Genomic DNA, 16036 nt, shown 5'->3' with positions numbered 1-16036 from the left:
CCTTTTTTATTCAGAATATTCACAAATGTGTTAGCTATGGCATTTGGCTTTTTATTTTTCTGAGAAATGCTTGGTTTTCACCGAACACGTAGTCATATCGTATTGTATCGATATCGAGATATCTGGCATCAAAATCGAGATATGAAATAGCCCTAGTAGGGATGCACCAAAATCAAAATTCTTGGCCGAAACCGAAAAAGAGGAAACCAAGGCCGAAAACCAAAACACAGAAAGAAATTAAAGGTGCACTATGTAGTATTTTTGCAGTAAAAAACCATTAGGCCGGTGTTATATATTTTGTTCAGTTGAGTACCTACAATATCCCAAATGTTTCCAACTCTTTGTAAATTGTAAGAAAAGGACGTTTCAGCATAGCGTTTAAGGAAGTCGCCTGTCAATTGCGTCATATCTGCGCCACCCTCGGTTTCAGGTTTTATTTGGCAGGAGCGCTTTAATCTTAGCAGTGTGCACAAATGAACGCACAGAGTAATGTCATAACATCATTTTCAACACACTTAAATGTATCTAATATAATAAACAGAGCTGCATTACATCATAATCATAACCGGAAGAGCGGATCAGTGCAGGCGCCTGGCCAATGTGTCCCGTCCCGCCATAATAAAAGTCCTGGTGTTTGCGAGGTGGGTATTTGTTTAACAATCGCTCCAGCGGCCGTGCTCAGCTCCACAACACTTGGTCCTGCTCTGCTTTACACTACAGTAACGTTAATAACCACATCCTATTCCTGCCCGAGTAATATTTTCCACCGGCTGTGACGTGAAGACCACATGTCCCAAGATGCGCTCAAACTTTGCGTCATCAAACTACACATTTGTTTTGAATAGGCGCCCTCCAGTGGACGGAAAGTTGCATAGTGCACCTTTAAGCCAATTATTAGTACCATTGCATTTATGGCTAATGCTATGCCTGTGTAACTTTACTAAAAATCAAGGCATTGCAATTGCATAAATTAATATTAAAGTTTAAAATAATAAATCAATTAATAATTATGCAAATATTTATTTAGCTCATTGCAACAATGCACAGTATAAAATAAAATTAAAATTCAGACGTGCGCGCTTTCGGATGATGCACAGAGACGAATCGTCTCACAGCGCACGCTTATTCTCATTCGCGTCTTCTGGCTCTACACGCGGGTGATGACGGCGAAAATGACTGGTCATATTTGAACATACAGCAGCACTCGCATGCATTGAACAAACAGTAGCAGTGAAACGATCGTTTTGTCACATATAGCATGTCATAGTGATGATGGGTACGATGGGTGACAACCGATGCCATGGCTGCAAATTTTTTATTTTTTCCTTTCTCCATGATGGGTTCTGTCTCATCCATTCTAGGTAGAGTTATGCAAAGGAGGAAAAGACCAGGGGTTTATCCTGGCCAGTTTGCCCATTAGCCTCTGTCTATCATCATGGCATCCTAATCATCCCATCTCCTGATTGGCTTCATCACTTTGTCTCCTTTCCACCAATCAGCTGTCGTGTGAGGGCATTCTGGCACAATATGGCTGCCGTCTCATCGTCCAGGCGGATGCTGCATATTGGTGGTGGTAGAGATTCCCCCCTTCTGTACAGGGAGCACAGAATTATTAGGCAAATGAGTATTTTGACCACATCATCCTTGTTATGCATGTTGTCTTACTCCAAGCTGTATAGGCTGGAAAGTCTACTACCAATTAAGCATATTAGGTGATGTGTATCTCTGTAATGAGAAGGGGTGTGGTCTAATGACATCAACACCCTATATCAGGTCACAGGTGTGCATAATTATTAGGCAACTTCCTTTCCTTTGGCAAAATGGGTCAAAAGAAGGACTTGACAGGCTTAGAAAAGTCAAAAATAGTGAGATATATTGCAGAGGGATGCAGCAGTCTTAAAATAGCCAAGCTTCTGAAGCGTGATCATCGAACAATCAAGCGTTTCATTCAAAATAGTCAACAGGGTCGCAAGAAGCGTGTGGAAAAACCAGGGCGCAAAATAACTGCCCGTGAACTGAGAAAAGTCAAGCGTGCAGCTGCCAAGATGCCACTTGCCACCAGTTTGGCCATATTTCAGAGCTGCAACATCACTGGAGTGCCCAAAAGCACAAGCTGTGCAATACTCAGAGACATGGCCAAGGTAAGAAAGGCAGAAAGTCGACCACCACTGAACAAGACACACAAGCTGAAACGTCAAGACTGGGCCAAGAAATATCTCAAGACTGATTTTTCTAAGGTTTTATGGACTGATAAAATGAGAGTGAGTCTTGATGGGCCAGATGGATGGGCCCGTGGCTGGATTGGTAAAGGGCAGAGAGCTCCAGTCCGACTCAGACGCCAGCAATGTGGAGGTGGAGTACTGGTTTGGGCTGGTATCATCAAAGATGAGCTTGTGGGGCCTTTTCGGGTTGAGGATGGAGTCAAGCTCAACTCCCAGTCCTACTGCCAGTTTCTGGAAGACACCTTCTTCAAGCAGTGGTACAGGAAGAAGTCTGCATCCTTCAAGAAAAACATGATTTTCATGCAGGACAATGCTCCATCACACGCGTCCAAGTATTCCACAGCGTGGCTGGCAAGAAAGGGTATAAAAGAAGAAAATCTAATGATATGGCCTCCTTGTTCACCTGATCTGAACCCCATTGAGAACCTGTGGTCCATCATCAAATGTGGGATTTACAAGGAGGGAAAACCGTACACCTCTCTGAACAGTGTCTGGGAGGCTGTGGTTGCTGCTGCACGCAATGTTGATGGTGAACAGATCAAAACACTGACAGAATCCATGGATGGAAGGCTTTTGAGTGTCCTTGCAAAGAAAGGTGGCTATATTGGTCACTGATTTGTTTTTGTTTGGTTTTTGAATGTCAGAAATGTATATTTGTGAATGTTGAGATGTTATATTGGTTTCACTGGTAAAAATAAATAATTGAAATGGGTATAAATTTGTTTTTTGTTAAGTTGCCTAATAATTATGCACAGTAATAGTCACCTGCACACACAGATATCCCCCTAAAATAGCAAAAACTAAAAACTAAAACTTCCAAAAATATTCAGCTTTGATATTAATGAGTTTTTTGTGTTCATTGAGAACATGGTTGTTGTTCAATAATAAAATTAATCCTCAAAAATACTTGCCTAATAATTCTGCACTCCCTGTATGTAAAGCGCTTTGAATGCAGAGAAAATTTAACAAATTATTATTATTAATATTGATTTTAATAATGTATTAGTACATTTTGAGATTAACACTAAATTATAAATGCTGTATAAGTATTGTTTATCTGCAGTTAACTAATGGAATACACTAATGTTATCAAATGAAACCTTATTGTAGTGTTACCAATTTTCTTTACATATGTACCACAAACGTTTTAAGATGGATATGTTTCTCTCTCTCACTTTATTCTAATAAATAATTTAAAACCAGTCCTACACAGATAGCCGAATCAATAACCCTCTCTCGTATTGTGTGGCAGTACTGTATTGTGTGTTCCAGATCTCCTGTTACAGGCTCTTTAGTGTGTTAATCTTAATATCACTCCGTTCCAGTTGCTGCGCTCTCTTTGTCTTGCTCTCTTTCTTTATTCAGACATTAAGAGATCAGATCAGACGGGGATTTCTGATTGATAGCATCAGTGTGTGTTTGTCACAGTGTCACAAGTGTTCATTCCTTTTTGTTGATGGAGCTGTTTATAGCATAGAGGTGGTTGCGGAAGTATTCTTCCTAATTTCCTAATATATATAATTTTTTGTTTTTGTTTCATCCGTTCTGAGTCAGGATGTGGTTCAGCCTGTCCGTTCCTCTCGAGTAGTGGCATATCATCCCTTCCTTTCCCTCCCTTTCCCTGTGGAGTCAGTCAATAAGGTCAAAGTTTGTACAAACATCTCTCCATTAACAGTGTTTTATAGACTGATGCAAAAAATATTACAGCTGCACGATTAATTGTTAAAAGATCACAATCGCGATTCAAACACCCACTCAATCTTATTCCTAAATAACAGCGACTCGGTAAAGTCACCTTAATTATTTTTATACAGCATCAATGGTTTTAAAGCAGCTTTACAATAATAAACATCAAAGTAACATAATTAATGATGCAAACTTGTGTGCATTAAACATGTCAAATGTGTATTAAACCTTTGACATTTACGATCACAGAGAACATTCAGGATCTGCTTTGGGGCTACCTCTGACCCAGAGAGAGCAGCTGTCAGGTATAGATATGAAACGGCTTCATAGATTTCTCTTTTTGGTCTTTTTTTTGGTCTTATATTGATTCATATTATCACATAAGTATTGGCATACATGTTTATAGTTATTAAGTTATAGTTATAAAGATCTGCTTAATTGTATATTGTATTCATAAACTGCATACCAAATTTGTTCTTTTAGTGTATCTTTGTCTGTTAAAGGATGGTTAGTTCACCCAAAAATGAAAAAAAAAAAATCATTAATTACTCACCCTCATGTTGTTGGACACCGTAACACCTTCGTTCATCTTCGGAACACAAATGAAGATATTTTTGTTGAAAGCTGATGGCTGAGAAAGGCTTCAGAGGCCTCCATTGGCATTCAGTACATTCCCACTGACCCACTCACAAGACCCATAAAAGGCACTAAACACATCGATACAAAGTCCATCTCACTACAGTGGCTGTACAATAATTTTACCTAGCGACGAAAATAGTTTTTGTGCGCACAAAAATCAAAATAACGACTTATCTCTTACTCTTATTATAGAATATCTCTTACCCTCTACGATACAAGCAAATCACTTGGACCAAAATTCATGCTATTCACATTTTACACCATTCCTTGAGGTTTAAGATAATCAAGCGAGAATCAAAAGGCCTTGATTGATTTGTAAACAACGGACAACTTGCATACTATCGCATACTAAATTTGCATACTACGCCCAATTTGCATACTATCCATACTAAATAGTACTCAAAAAATAGAATTAGTATGTCCCAAATCGTAGTATGTTGAAAAGAGTATTCCAAACATACCCGGACGGTTTACTATTTCCGCGCACTCTAACGGCTGATATTGCCCACAACCCATTGCAAGTTGGACAAGGATTCGTTTAGAACTACGAACGCGGATAAAAAGCGTTAAAAACTACAAACATGGCGGATGTCCGACGGTTAAGTTTAGATAAAGGGGTTTGAGTGACCAACTATCAATGTTTAGGGATGGGCATTTTTGTCAATTTTTCATTTTGATCATCGATAGGTCTCAAAAACGAGTAATCGATTAACCGTGGGCGGGGCTTGTGCGGGGGGCGGGGGGTCTCCGTCATGGAGATTTGAATCTATTTTAAGACTGTTATGAAAATGTATGCGACAAAAACATGAGATGTCTATGCAAATATGAACATATGACTATAAAAAAATAACTGTTACATTATGATGCATAAATGTCTTAAAGAAAAAGAAACATTGTATTTGAGCTGCAACTGTGAATACACCACCCCGCAGAGCTTTGCTGGAGAATTAATAAACTATATGAAAACACATCCTATATGAGATTAATCAGATATATGCCTATTACAATTTACATCTGCCCAAAAGGACGCAAATGCGCACGTGAACTTGGCCAACAGGCTTGAAAACGAAACTGATTTTGAATGCGCTCTTCAATGCTAATACACGGGCAACGAAACCACAAATAATTTAATCGTGTTCTTATTAAAATTCTATGTAGCCTAACGTTACATGGCAGATTGGCGCTGCACATCATTTTATTTTTCATGATCAAAGTGAGAACTAGCCTGACAAGCCAGACCCACTTCAAGATGTTTGGTCTGGAAACTCACCATAGACAGGGCTCAATCTGAGGGGCGGGATAAACGGTTGTCTTTCAAACTCCCCGTTGCACGCGATAGGATAGCGCTACACCAACCAGAGCAACAAAGGTGAAACAGAGCTTGTTGACAGATTAAACATTCACCGTATCCGGTCGGCTAAACTCCGAACACATCTTCCCTTTTTAAGAATGACTTCAGCGCCGTTCTTTGTTCTTTTCTCAGAGAAAAGCTTGACTCCAAGTCTTCTAGAGTCGCGGTCAAAGCTGATTTCGAAAGACAGCTGCCGTTCGCCAGTTTCTGTGTTTACTAGAAGCACGCAAACGCAATTCGGCCGTTGTCATTATGGCCCCGCCCGCCGACTCTATACATGATGTGATTAGGTTGCCAGATTTTGAGGAACACAGCTCAGAATGGTATTGAGAGTTCCTAGACGACACTTGCGGGCAAATTAAATTTGCTGCCGCTAGGGTGCGTCTAGATTTCTAGGCTAAGTGAGAACAGCATCACTGCGCGTTTTTGAATCCATGAGAAACATTAAAACAGATCGACTGTTAAAAAAATGAGTGACACTGCTGCATTATTAATATCATCAATGATTTTGAAAAAGAAATAGCCTATCTAAAAATAATGTGACCGTCTCAAATAACCCAGAGTCGATAATGTCGGGCAGTTTGCATTTAAACTGAAGCTGAAGAGAATGAACACCAGCCGAAATAACGGCAGCGCTTTGCTGGCTGGTTATTAAACTCAACCAAACGCCGTCCTGTATGAGATTAATCAGATATAGACAACATATAATCAAGTAGCCTATAAAAAAAGTAATCTTACAACTTGCATCTGTGGAAAAGGACGCGGATGCGCAGATGAACTTGACCGCGCTCTGACTCTGGTTGGGGATTTCCTTTATTAACAGCGCGCACTGATCCACGGGGAGCTAAAGCACGGAGAATACAACATTACATGACAATCATGTTCTCATTATAATGCTGTGTATGTGACAGATTGGCTGCCGCACATCTTGCACTGTATTTCATGATCATTCACAGTGCGTCAGGCATCACAGCGCGCTTTAGTTTCACTTTATTTCGCGGTCTGGAAGGCGTGCTTGTCTAATGCTAACCACTCAGACCTCAGTTACCATTCAAAATGCCGCAATAACCAATCTGAGAAATATACAAATATCTTTTTTAAAGCCAGGGCGATCATCGTTTTCATGATCGATCGTCGCTGTCACGTTCGAGTAATCGAGTACTCGACCACTCGACCACTGTTGCCCATCCCTATCAATATTTAACCTGACAAAAATATATTTATTCAGTGTTGTCCACATTATATTTTACCTGCAGTAGCATTGTGAACTTTTGTAATGACACGTTTGGCCATTAACTTTTAAATGCATCATTATATTTAAACTGCAAACACAAGAGTCTCTGCATTAAAGACCAACAAATGGCAGATCAACGATTGGGCTACATTTCTCTCCCATACAGTAGGAGATTAAATTTACTGTGGAGGATTTGACAAATCTGTCGATGATTGACAGGGCAGATAAACGGTGACGGGATGCACCTAACTAAGAGACAGAGTCCGTTAAAGATGGCGAAGTAGTATGTCCCGAAGCTTGCATACTTTTCTGCTACACACTCAAAAGTATATACTTTTTCTTCACAAAAATAGTACATACTTTTAGGACATAGTATAAGTAGGTGAATTGGGACGCAGTCTAAACAAGTTTAAATCTAAACATGGCTCAAGACAGACTGAGTTACAGAGCCAGTTTCCTGGTTGTCTAAACGATTCAGTTTGTTTTTTGTTGATTTGTGAGTCACTTTGATCAAATCTTCTGAATCTGAAAAGAACCCTTAAAGAGACTGCTTTTCGGCCGTTCGTCTTTATTGCATGCTCTCTACAAGAGTCTGTTAAGCATTGTTGAGAGCTACTACGTTTTGTTGTCTGTTTTTATTTGGTTGCTCCCTGTTTTTCTTTCTTGTTACATCCAGATAAGAAATCACCTATGCAGGTCATAAAAATGCATCTGACAACATCACATTTTAAATGCTTATCCATCTTGTGTATCCTTAGACATAAATAAAGGAAATAAAAAGTTCTAAACAAGGCAAGCCCATTCTGATCTCAAGTGGTAACAGTAAGTTACCAGGTGTAAACAGCACTGTCACCTGGTCACCTGAGATGGATTTGAATGCCATATATAAACTAAACACATGCCGCCCTCTTTCTCATTCTCTGTATGTGATGTGTGGAATAGCAGCTTTTAGCGTTTGTGTTTGGGCAGCTGTGCTTCTAGTGCCCAGTGAAGGACTTTCGTCCTGGGTTTGCCAATCTGTCTGTCTGTATACCCTCTTTACCCGCCTCCACTTCCTGCGCGATGACCCACTTTGTTACTACTTTTCTGTTTATTTATTTATGCCAGCCCTCCTCAAATCTACAGCTTTTTGTTTTGCTGCAATCAGAAGTATAAATGGCATCTTGAGGTAGTTTGCCTCAAAGAGACAATTAGTTTGTTGCAATGTTATTTAAAGATATTTCAGTAAATTCTATGTCTTTTGTCTTTGTCTCTTTCTGTAATAGAAAGAATGCTTGGTAAAGCCTCAAGATGATTATAAAACTTTCTCTCACACCCACAGCATTTTCTGCTGTTTATTAACGGGTGTTGTAGATTTTACTAGCTAGATGGAATTCAGGTCTATTTTAATCCTACAGGAAAGCAGTTTCCAGATTGTTTAGCCATTTAGACATTGAGCTTGTTTTAGATTTAGGTTTTCCAAGTCTGGTTCTGTAAATTCCTGAAAATCAAAAGTATTGAAAAAACAAATTATACTTTTATCCAGCAAAGGCACATTCAAAAAAATATAAGTGACAGTTACATATAGTTCAGTGTACATATAGTTCAGTGTACATATAGTTGTAAAGCAGCAATGCAAAAAGCAATCTATTACAATCAAGATGCCCAGAGGAGTTGCCAAAGCCTTGTGTACAGTGCTTGACTTTTGACTCTTTTTTTTCTTCTTCAAAGTACATTACATGCTATGATTGGAAGTTTTATAGAGTTCTTAATTAAAGGTGTGAACACAGTTCCAGACCTCCTGCCTATAAATGTTGAACTTATTGACAGTCTTGGCTTCATTCCTCACACCTCAGATGTTGACAGGTTCCTATCAGCAGACACCTTTCAGGTGTATGATCTACATTGCATGCCAGTGATGGAAACTGAACAGTTTCACTTTAGATTTCATTTCATTTCATTTCATTTCATTTCATTTCATTTTATTTATTATTTTATTTTATTTATTTTAATTTAATTAATTATTTTATTTTAATTTAATTTATTTTTTACTTATTTTACTAGTTAAGATGGACCTTGAAAACACAGTCAAAAGACTGGATTTGGCAGCTATATCTTAATGTATCTAGAGAAATGCAAAACCTACAGCCACAAATCTGAGCTAAAGCAACTGGAGACTCTAAGGGTCTGTAGTAATGGGTCTTAAGAATTGAACTGTACCCTAGGGAGCACAGAGTGCAGATATGAAATGTAAGAAATGGACCACAAAATGAGTTACAGGTGTGGTTCTTTCTGGCATAGGTTGCTGGTGGGATTGCAGCAGGAAACTCATGCAAACAATTCTCAAACTGATGAAGGTCTGGTGAACATGTGCTGCTTGTTTTTTTATTTATTTGGGATAGGTTTAAGTGGTTGTGCAGTGCAGTAAATTGCTGTAGAAACATACAAGTCTTCTTGACTTCTTGACCTTTGATGTAGATTCAGACAATAGCTCTAACAGCCCCCTGGTGTCAGTCAGAGGAACAGACGTGAGTTTGCACCGTTAGAGCTCTGTTTGTTAAACTATATTAAAGAGTACAATTTACGCTAGAGCTTTTTTGCCTGCTGGAAAATGTGTGTGCGTGTGTGTGTGTGTGTGTGTGTGTGTCAGTGCACAATGCACATGCTTAAAAGCTTGTACAGTTTTTGTCTTGTCAAATCTTTTTTTTTGTAATATTTTTTTAAGTGTAGGAAAGAAAACATTGACTATATACTAGAAAAGAAAATGAAACATCCAACTAAGGAAGATTAGATTTCAGAAAGTATTGTAAAAAAAAAAAAAAAAAAAAAAAGTTGATAAAAAAAAGTTGATAAAAAAAAGTTTAGTCAGATTTACAAAGTATGAACATGCAAATAAAACCACATTTTCAAAAAATGAGAAGTGGGACAAAAAGGCCAGATAAGTTCATCTGAATGTAGTGTTTCTGTTCAAAAGTTTGGATTTGTAATCTTTTTTTTTGTTTTGGTTGCACTATTTTACAGGTGTGCACTTGCATGTACTTACAGTGTGCTTGCCTAAGAAAGTTATAATATAAAATAACTACATGGGTAAAAGTAAGATTTAGGGGTAGATTATTACCCAGTTATTACAATTATTATAATAAGTACATAGTATATATTACATCTGTAATATATTATGAAATTGTATTGCTGTTTAAAATAACTGTTTGTAGAAACAGAAATATATTATACATTTTAAATGTCATGTATTTTTTCCTGTGATCATTACTTCAGGCTGCAATGTCACATGATCCTTCAGAAAGCATTCCAATATGCTGATCTAGTGATGAAGTCAAGAGGTATATTTTATTATTAATGTTAAAAACAGTTGTGGTACTAAATAGTTTTGTGAAACTAATTCATTTATTCAGGTTTATTTTAATTAATTTGTGTAAAACTACAAATGACGTTACTGTCACTTTTGCTCAATTTATGTATCCTTGCTGAATAAAAGAAAAAAATAATTTAGAAAAAATAGTAACTCATCCATCCTAAAGAAAAAATATCACGGCATTATAAAAACTTTCTGATAAGATCATGTGCTTCAGACCCTAGAGAGAATGTCAAGTAGCCTAGAGGAAGGAAACGCACAAGGCCTGAAATTTGGGATGGAAATAGACAGAAAAAGAGAAAGGAGGATAAAGGGAAAGCGTTTTGCTATTTCAGAGCGAGAGATGACTGAAAACAGATTGTCTTCAATGCTTCATGTCATGCACAGCATGATGCCGTAGGGCAGGAGGGAGTGTGTGTGCGTCTTCTAGAAATGCAGAGAGACAATGGAGTGTCTGTGCATGGTTTCTCTGTGATTCTCTCTCGTTGGTTTCCTGGACATTTTTTAAGTCTAATTATTGGTTTAAAAGTCATGTAAGTGATGATTCTCCACATAAAAATCCTTTTTGTGTAGCACTGCCATTTCTCTGTTACTGGGAAACCGATCCATACAGTAATCTAGAATAATCCATATACGTACCATGGGTTAGATCCTGTCTGGGATGCATGTTGGTAACAGTTTAGATTAGGACAGTGATGTTTCTTAAAATGATACAGCGAGACACACACAGCACATACGCATAAACACACCTGTCAGATTGCGGTCAATCCTCTTACTGCTGGTAATCCAATTCAAACACATGAGTCCTGGATCTTTTGTGTGAGTGTGTGTGTGTGTGTGTGATTTGTTCTCTCTCAGTTCTGCTCAGATGTGCTGAAAACCTTTTGTCCTTCAGGTCTAACAGTGCGTTTATCTTTAAACCTGTTGGTCTGTTTGTGAGTGCCATTATTCACTTTGTGTATTGTGAATGTTATACTGGTGTATTTGTGCTTTAGCGTGAGGAGTGAATTTTGCCTATAATTCGTTTCCTGTGGTAGAGCTCTTGCCACCTGAACTCCATATTAATCTTGTGCACACACACTTGCATCAGAAAAGCAGTGAGTTTATTTACTGTTGGGTTATGAATTAATTTGCAGCATCATTTGTACTTTGAACTCTTTCCTGAGAAGGCTGGTCAGCAACTTTTATTTCTTTTATTTCTCATTTGATCTTGTTCTCTGTTGGCCCACAAGTGATTCAAACTTGATGTGCAGAGTAGAGCTGAAAGGTGAAGTTCTGGTATTGATTTTTTTAATTCGTTTTTTAGTACTGGTTGTTTAATTTTTTTCTCTTATGTCCTTTTTTAGGCAACCAGACAAGCTAGTTGTTGTCTGGACACGCAGGAGCCGAAGGAAATCTTCCAAGGTGGGTAATTTTCATTTAACGGTTTCCCCGCTAGCTTAAAAAAAAAAAAAAAGTTGCCAGCCACTGCCAGCATTTTTGATAGTTTTCACACAATTTTCATGGACCCCAGAATATTTTCTTGTACATTTTATTCTAGCTTCATGCATTATTTTTTATGCTTTTAAACAACACTTTATGAAACTTTATAAAACACTTTATAAAAAAAATATTTTGAACAAAAAGCTGAGAAAAGTGTTTCTCTTAAAGACTGCTTTTATCGCTTGTTTCTGCTCCTTTTTCCTTTGTTTGATCCATAGATTCAGTACTCTTTCAGAAGATCTGTAAAAGTGCCCCCTACTGTATAACAGTGAAAACACAGAAAACCAGAAAATTCTGTATATGGAGGGATCATTCTGTCATCTTTTACTCAAGATCTTTTCCATTGAATTATGTCCTGATCAGTGCCCTGACTACTGAACTAGGGATCTGTTTGAGACGCATCCCTTGTCTAAGGGTGCTTTCACAGCTGCCTCATTTAGTTCGGTTGAATTGTACTTGAGTTCGTTTCCTTCTTTGGTGCGGTTTGTTTGGTCAGCAGCAATCGCACTCGGGTGCGCACCAAAAGCGGACTAAACAAGCGTACCGAGACCTCCTTGAAGAGGTGGTCTCGGTATGCTTTCAAACGAACTCTGGAGCAGTTTTTTTTGTGGTGAGAACGTGATCTGACCTCGAACAGAACCAACTGCAAAAGTACTGATCATTTTTGGACTAAACCAGCTGCCCTAGTTAGCTGCGCTGACATTGTGTTCATGACATTATTACCTGATAGATCGTTGGAAATATTTACGGGAAGATGAGCATGTCAATTAAGAATAATTAATGCATGCCTCCGCTTGAAGTGACGAGTGATGCGCGCTCGCCGTCTGCAGTGCATTAGAATGGTGTTTTCACATCGCATCCGCGCTTCATTATAGGAATGTATTGTTTGCATACTGTGGTAAATACACAGTGTAGTAGATTATGGCCAGGGACAAAACTGGCCCGCGCAGTCGTCTCTCACCAGTCGTCATTGTGTTATTATAGTTTGCTGGCTTTGCCTCTTCTGTTGGAATTTTTCCACACATAAATTCTGACCAATCGAAAAGCAGTTTAGGAAATACGCCATGGCCAATGAGTTATGTGGATGTTGTCACGTGCCTGCGTTTTGGTTCGTTTCAACTGGTTCGGACCAAAGCAATCAGTGTGGTGTGAAAAGGAACCAAAAAAGCTGAAAAATGCAACAATGTATAATTGTTTGCCCTTGGTTCGGACCAAATGAACCAAACTAGAGATGTGAAAGCACCCTAAACCAACATATCTGCGGTGTGGACGTATATGGTTCATCTCGCATCTGATGACGCATCTATAATATGGGTTGTAACTTGAAATAATGCTTTGTTTATGTTTCTGTTGATAGATACATGTAACGTTACTGGCTCCTCAGTGATACACTAAAACAACAGCGATAATAAAAGAAAAACGGGCAAAACGGTCTCTCTTTGTAAACTTTGTTTAATTCATGCGAGTGCTGCCGTATGTCCGAATATGACCAGTCATGTTCTCCTTCAGCACGCTGATGTACAGCCAGAAGACGCGAATGAGCTCGCTGTACAATCTGTCTGTGCAATCATCCAAAAGCGTGCACTTGTTTCACAGCGTGCAAATATTGAGTTCTCTTTCCAGTCTTGCGCTTAAACAGACAAACTCACACAAAAAGTATGTCAACATGTCCATCTTGATGAGTATCCATGCAGACATTGTCTGAATATGCCTTAAGTGAACTTTATACAATCGAGAAAGACGACATATATCCGTTGATTAGGTCTTAAAGGGGCAGTAGCCTTTACTCTTGTTTCATGTCAAACAAAAGATAAGGACATCACTCACTGCTCTTGATTGAATAGCTTTTGTAAGTTTAATAAGTATTAATCTTTAATTTAAACAGTTAAATAGGCAGTTATTTTACATTTGTTTACTTTATTAAATATCTGTACCTTTCTGCAGGATATAGGCTTGCAAATTATTTAATGGAGGCTACACATGAGTGAGGTCAAGTTAAACATTTTAGTTTGAATTTTTTTTTATACTGTGCATTGTTGCAATGTGCTAACTAAATGCATCATTTGTAATCGATTTATTATTTGAAATTTTATTATTAATTTATGCAATTGCAATGCCTTGATTTTTAGTAAATTTACACAGTCATAGCAATAAATGCAATGGTTACTATTGGTAACAATTACTAACAATTGGCATAATTTCTTTCTGTGTTTCGGTTTTTGGCCTTGGTTTCATCTTTTTCGGTTTTCGGTTTCGGCCAAGAATTTTTATTTTCGTGCATCCCTATCCTCAAGTTGTCAAACCTGTATGAATTTCTTTCTTCTGATCAACACAAAAGAAGATATTTTGAAGAATAAAGGTTAACCAAAGAGTGGATGGGCCCTGTTAACTTCCAAAGTATTTTCCCCCATACTGTGGAAGTCAATGCGGCCAATCAGTTTGGTTAAGCATATTTTTCCGAATATCTTCTTTTGTGTTGATCAGAAGAAATACATTTTTTTTTTTTTTTACTTGAGGATGAGTAAATGATGACAGAATTTTCATTTTTGAGGGAACTATATATGTTTATGGTGCAGTAAATAGTAGATTTTTGTATCAAGTTAGTCTAAATTTTTCAGTACAAGTATACATACACAATGTATACATTTGAAGGATTAAATACATGTTACCTCTTGAAGACATTTGTAGCCCAATTAGTATGAATACCTGCTTTACAATGTTGAGCTACAATCATATTAACTGTCTGTAAATCTGTCTAAACGAAACCAGACTAGTACGTTTTACGTAGTTTGAATTTGGTTGAAATAAAACTTTTAATGCATGCATAAATGCTCATAATAATTGTGAGTTTGGGAAGCTGAAATTCAGTTTGTCCCCAATATTGGCCCAAAAATTACACACAACCTTAAAATGAACCAGTAAAGAACTTGTGTATGCATCACTCCAACTTCACTGCAGAAAATGTTGTCCATTGTTTTCCGTTACAAATATCTAAACATTCTTAAATAAAGATGCATTTTTGCAAAATATCTGCCAATGGAAAATACCTTTTTCCAAACTGGAAAACGAGACAAATATAGTAAGAAAATACATTTTTGCAATGACTAGCTAGATTTTTGTGTAAAACAATGTATATTTTGTATGAGTAAAGATGCTAGTTTTCCTGTTGCATTTATTATAATCATCTTGTGTATCATCTAACATAATTTATTTTGTTCGCAGTCTCATAGCTGGCAGCCTGGCATCAAGAACCCCTATAGAGGAGTTGTGGTGTGGCCTGTTCCAGAGAACATCGAGATCACTGTCACCCTATTTAAGGTACGTACACACACATACAAACACACACACACGTTTGTTTTTGTGAAATGTGGGGACATTCAATAGGTGGAATGGTTTTTATACTGTACAAACTGTATTTTCTATCCCCCTACACTGCCTCTACCCCTAAACCTACCATTACAGGAAACATTCTGCATTTTTACTTTCTCAAAAAAACTAATTCTGTATGATTTATAAGCCTTTTGAAAAGTGGGGACATGGGTAATGTCCTCATATTTCACCCTCTACTTGTAATACCTATGTCATACCCATGTCATTATACACATTTATGTCCTGCTATTTCACACACACACACACACACACACACACACACACACACACACACACACACACACACACACACACACACACACACACACACACACACACACACATAAAAGTAGGCCTAGATGTTATTGGGGCCAGTTGGAGCAGTTGGCGGTTTCCCAGAAGCTGATTGGTTGGGATCTGCAGGTCTGCTGGTGTCTAGACATCCTGATTCCAAACTGATTTAACTGCCATAGTCCAAGATTTGAACTCCCTTTCATGGAAGCTGGAAGTGTGTGCGCTGTATGTTAGTCATGTTGAGATGCCGGTCAGAAGATTTTTCCTTCTGGAATCTGGAGAGAAGTGATACATCCTGAATTGTCAGCCCCAGGTGCAGGTAGACAGGAAGTGCCTCTATTAGATGCTCAGAGAGAGAGAGAGAGCAGTTTGTAGATCTGAGGTTCCTCATGTTGACAGCACAGGATTTT

General features: G+C 38.1%; 1 protein-coding gene across 6 annotated transcripts in view; it reads left to right on the top strand.

Moving 5' to 3' along the window:
* Positions 1–16036, top strand: part of ehbp1 (EH domain binding protein 1) — a 157568-nt gene that overhangs the window by 10342 nt on the left and 131190 nt on the right. For all 6 annotated transcript variants that reach the window (XM_067455541.1, XM_067455538.1, XM_067455539.1 and 3 more), the window contains exons 3-4: positions 11828–11885; positions 15186–15281. In XM_067455541.1, the coding sequence (XP_067311642.1) occupies positions 11828–11885; positions 15186–15281 (154 nt within the window). The remainder of the gene's footprint in view (positions 1–11827; positions 11886–15185; positions 15282–16036) is intronic.

This window comes from Pseudorasbora parva, chromosome 10 (genome assembly GCF_024679245.1).
Source record: "Pseudorasbora parva isolate DD20220531a chromosome 10, ASM2467924v1, whole genome shotgun sequence".
In the NCBI taxonomy this organism is placed as follows: Eukaryota; Metazoa; Chordata; class Actinopteri; order Cypriniformes; family Gobionidae; genus Pseudorasbora; species Pseudorasbora parva.
Note: the sequence above shows the minus strand (reverse complement) of the source record. Positions and strands in the feature narration are given on the sequence as shown.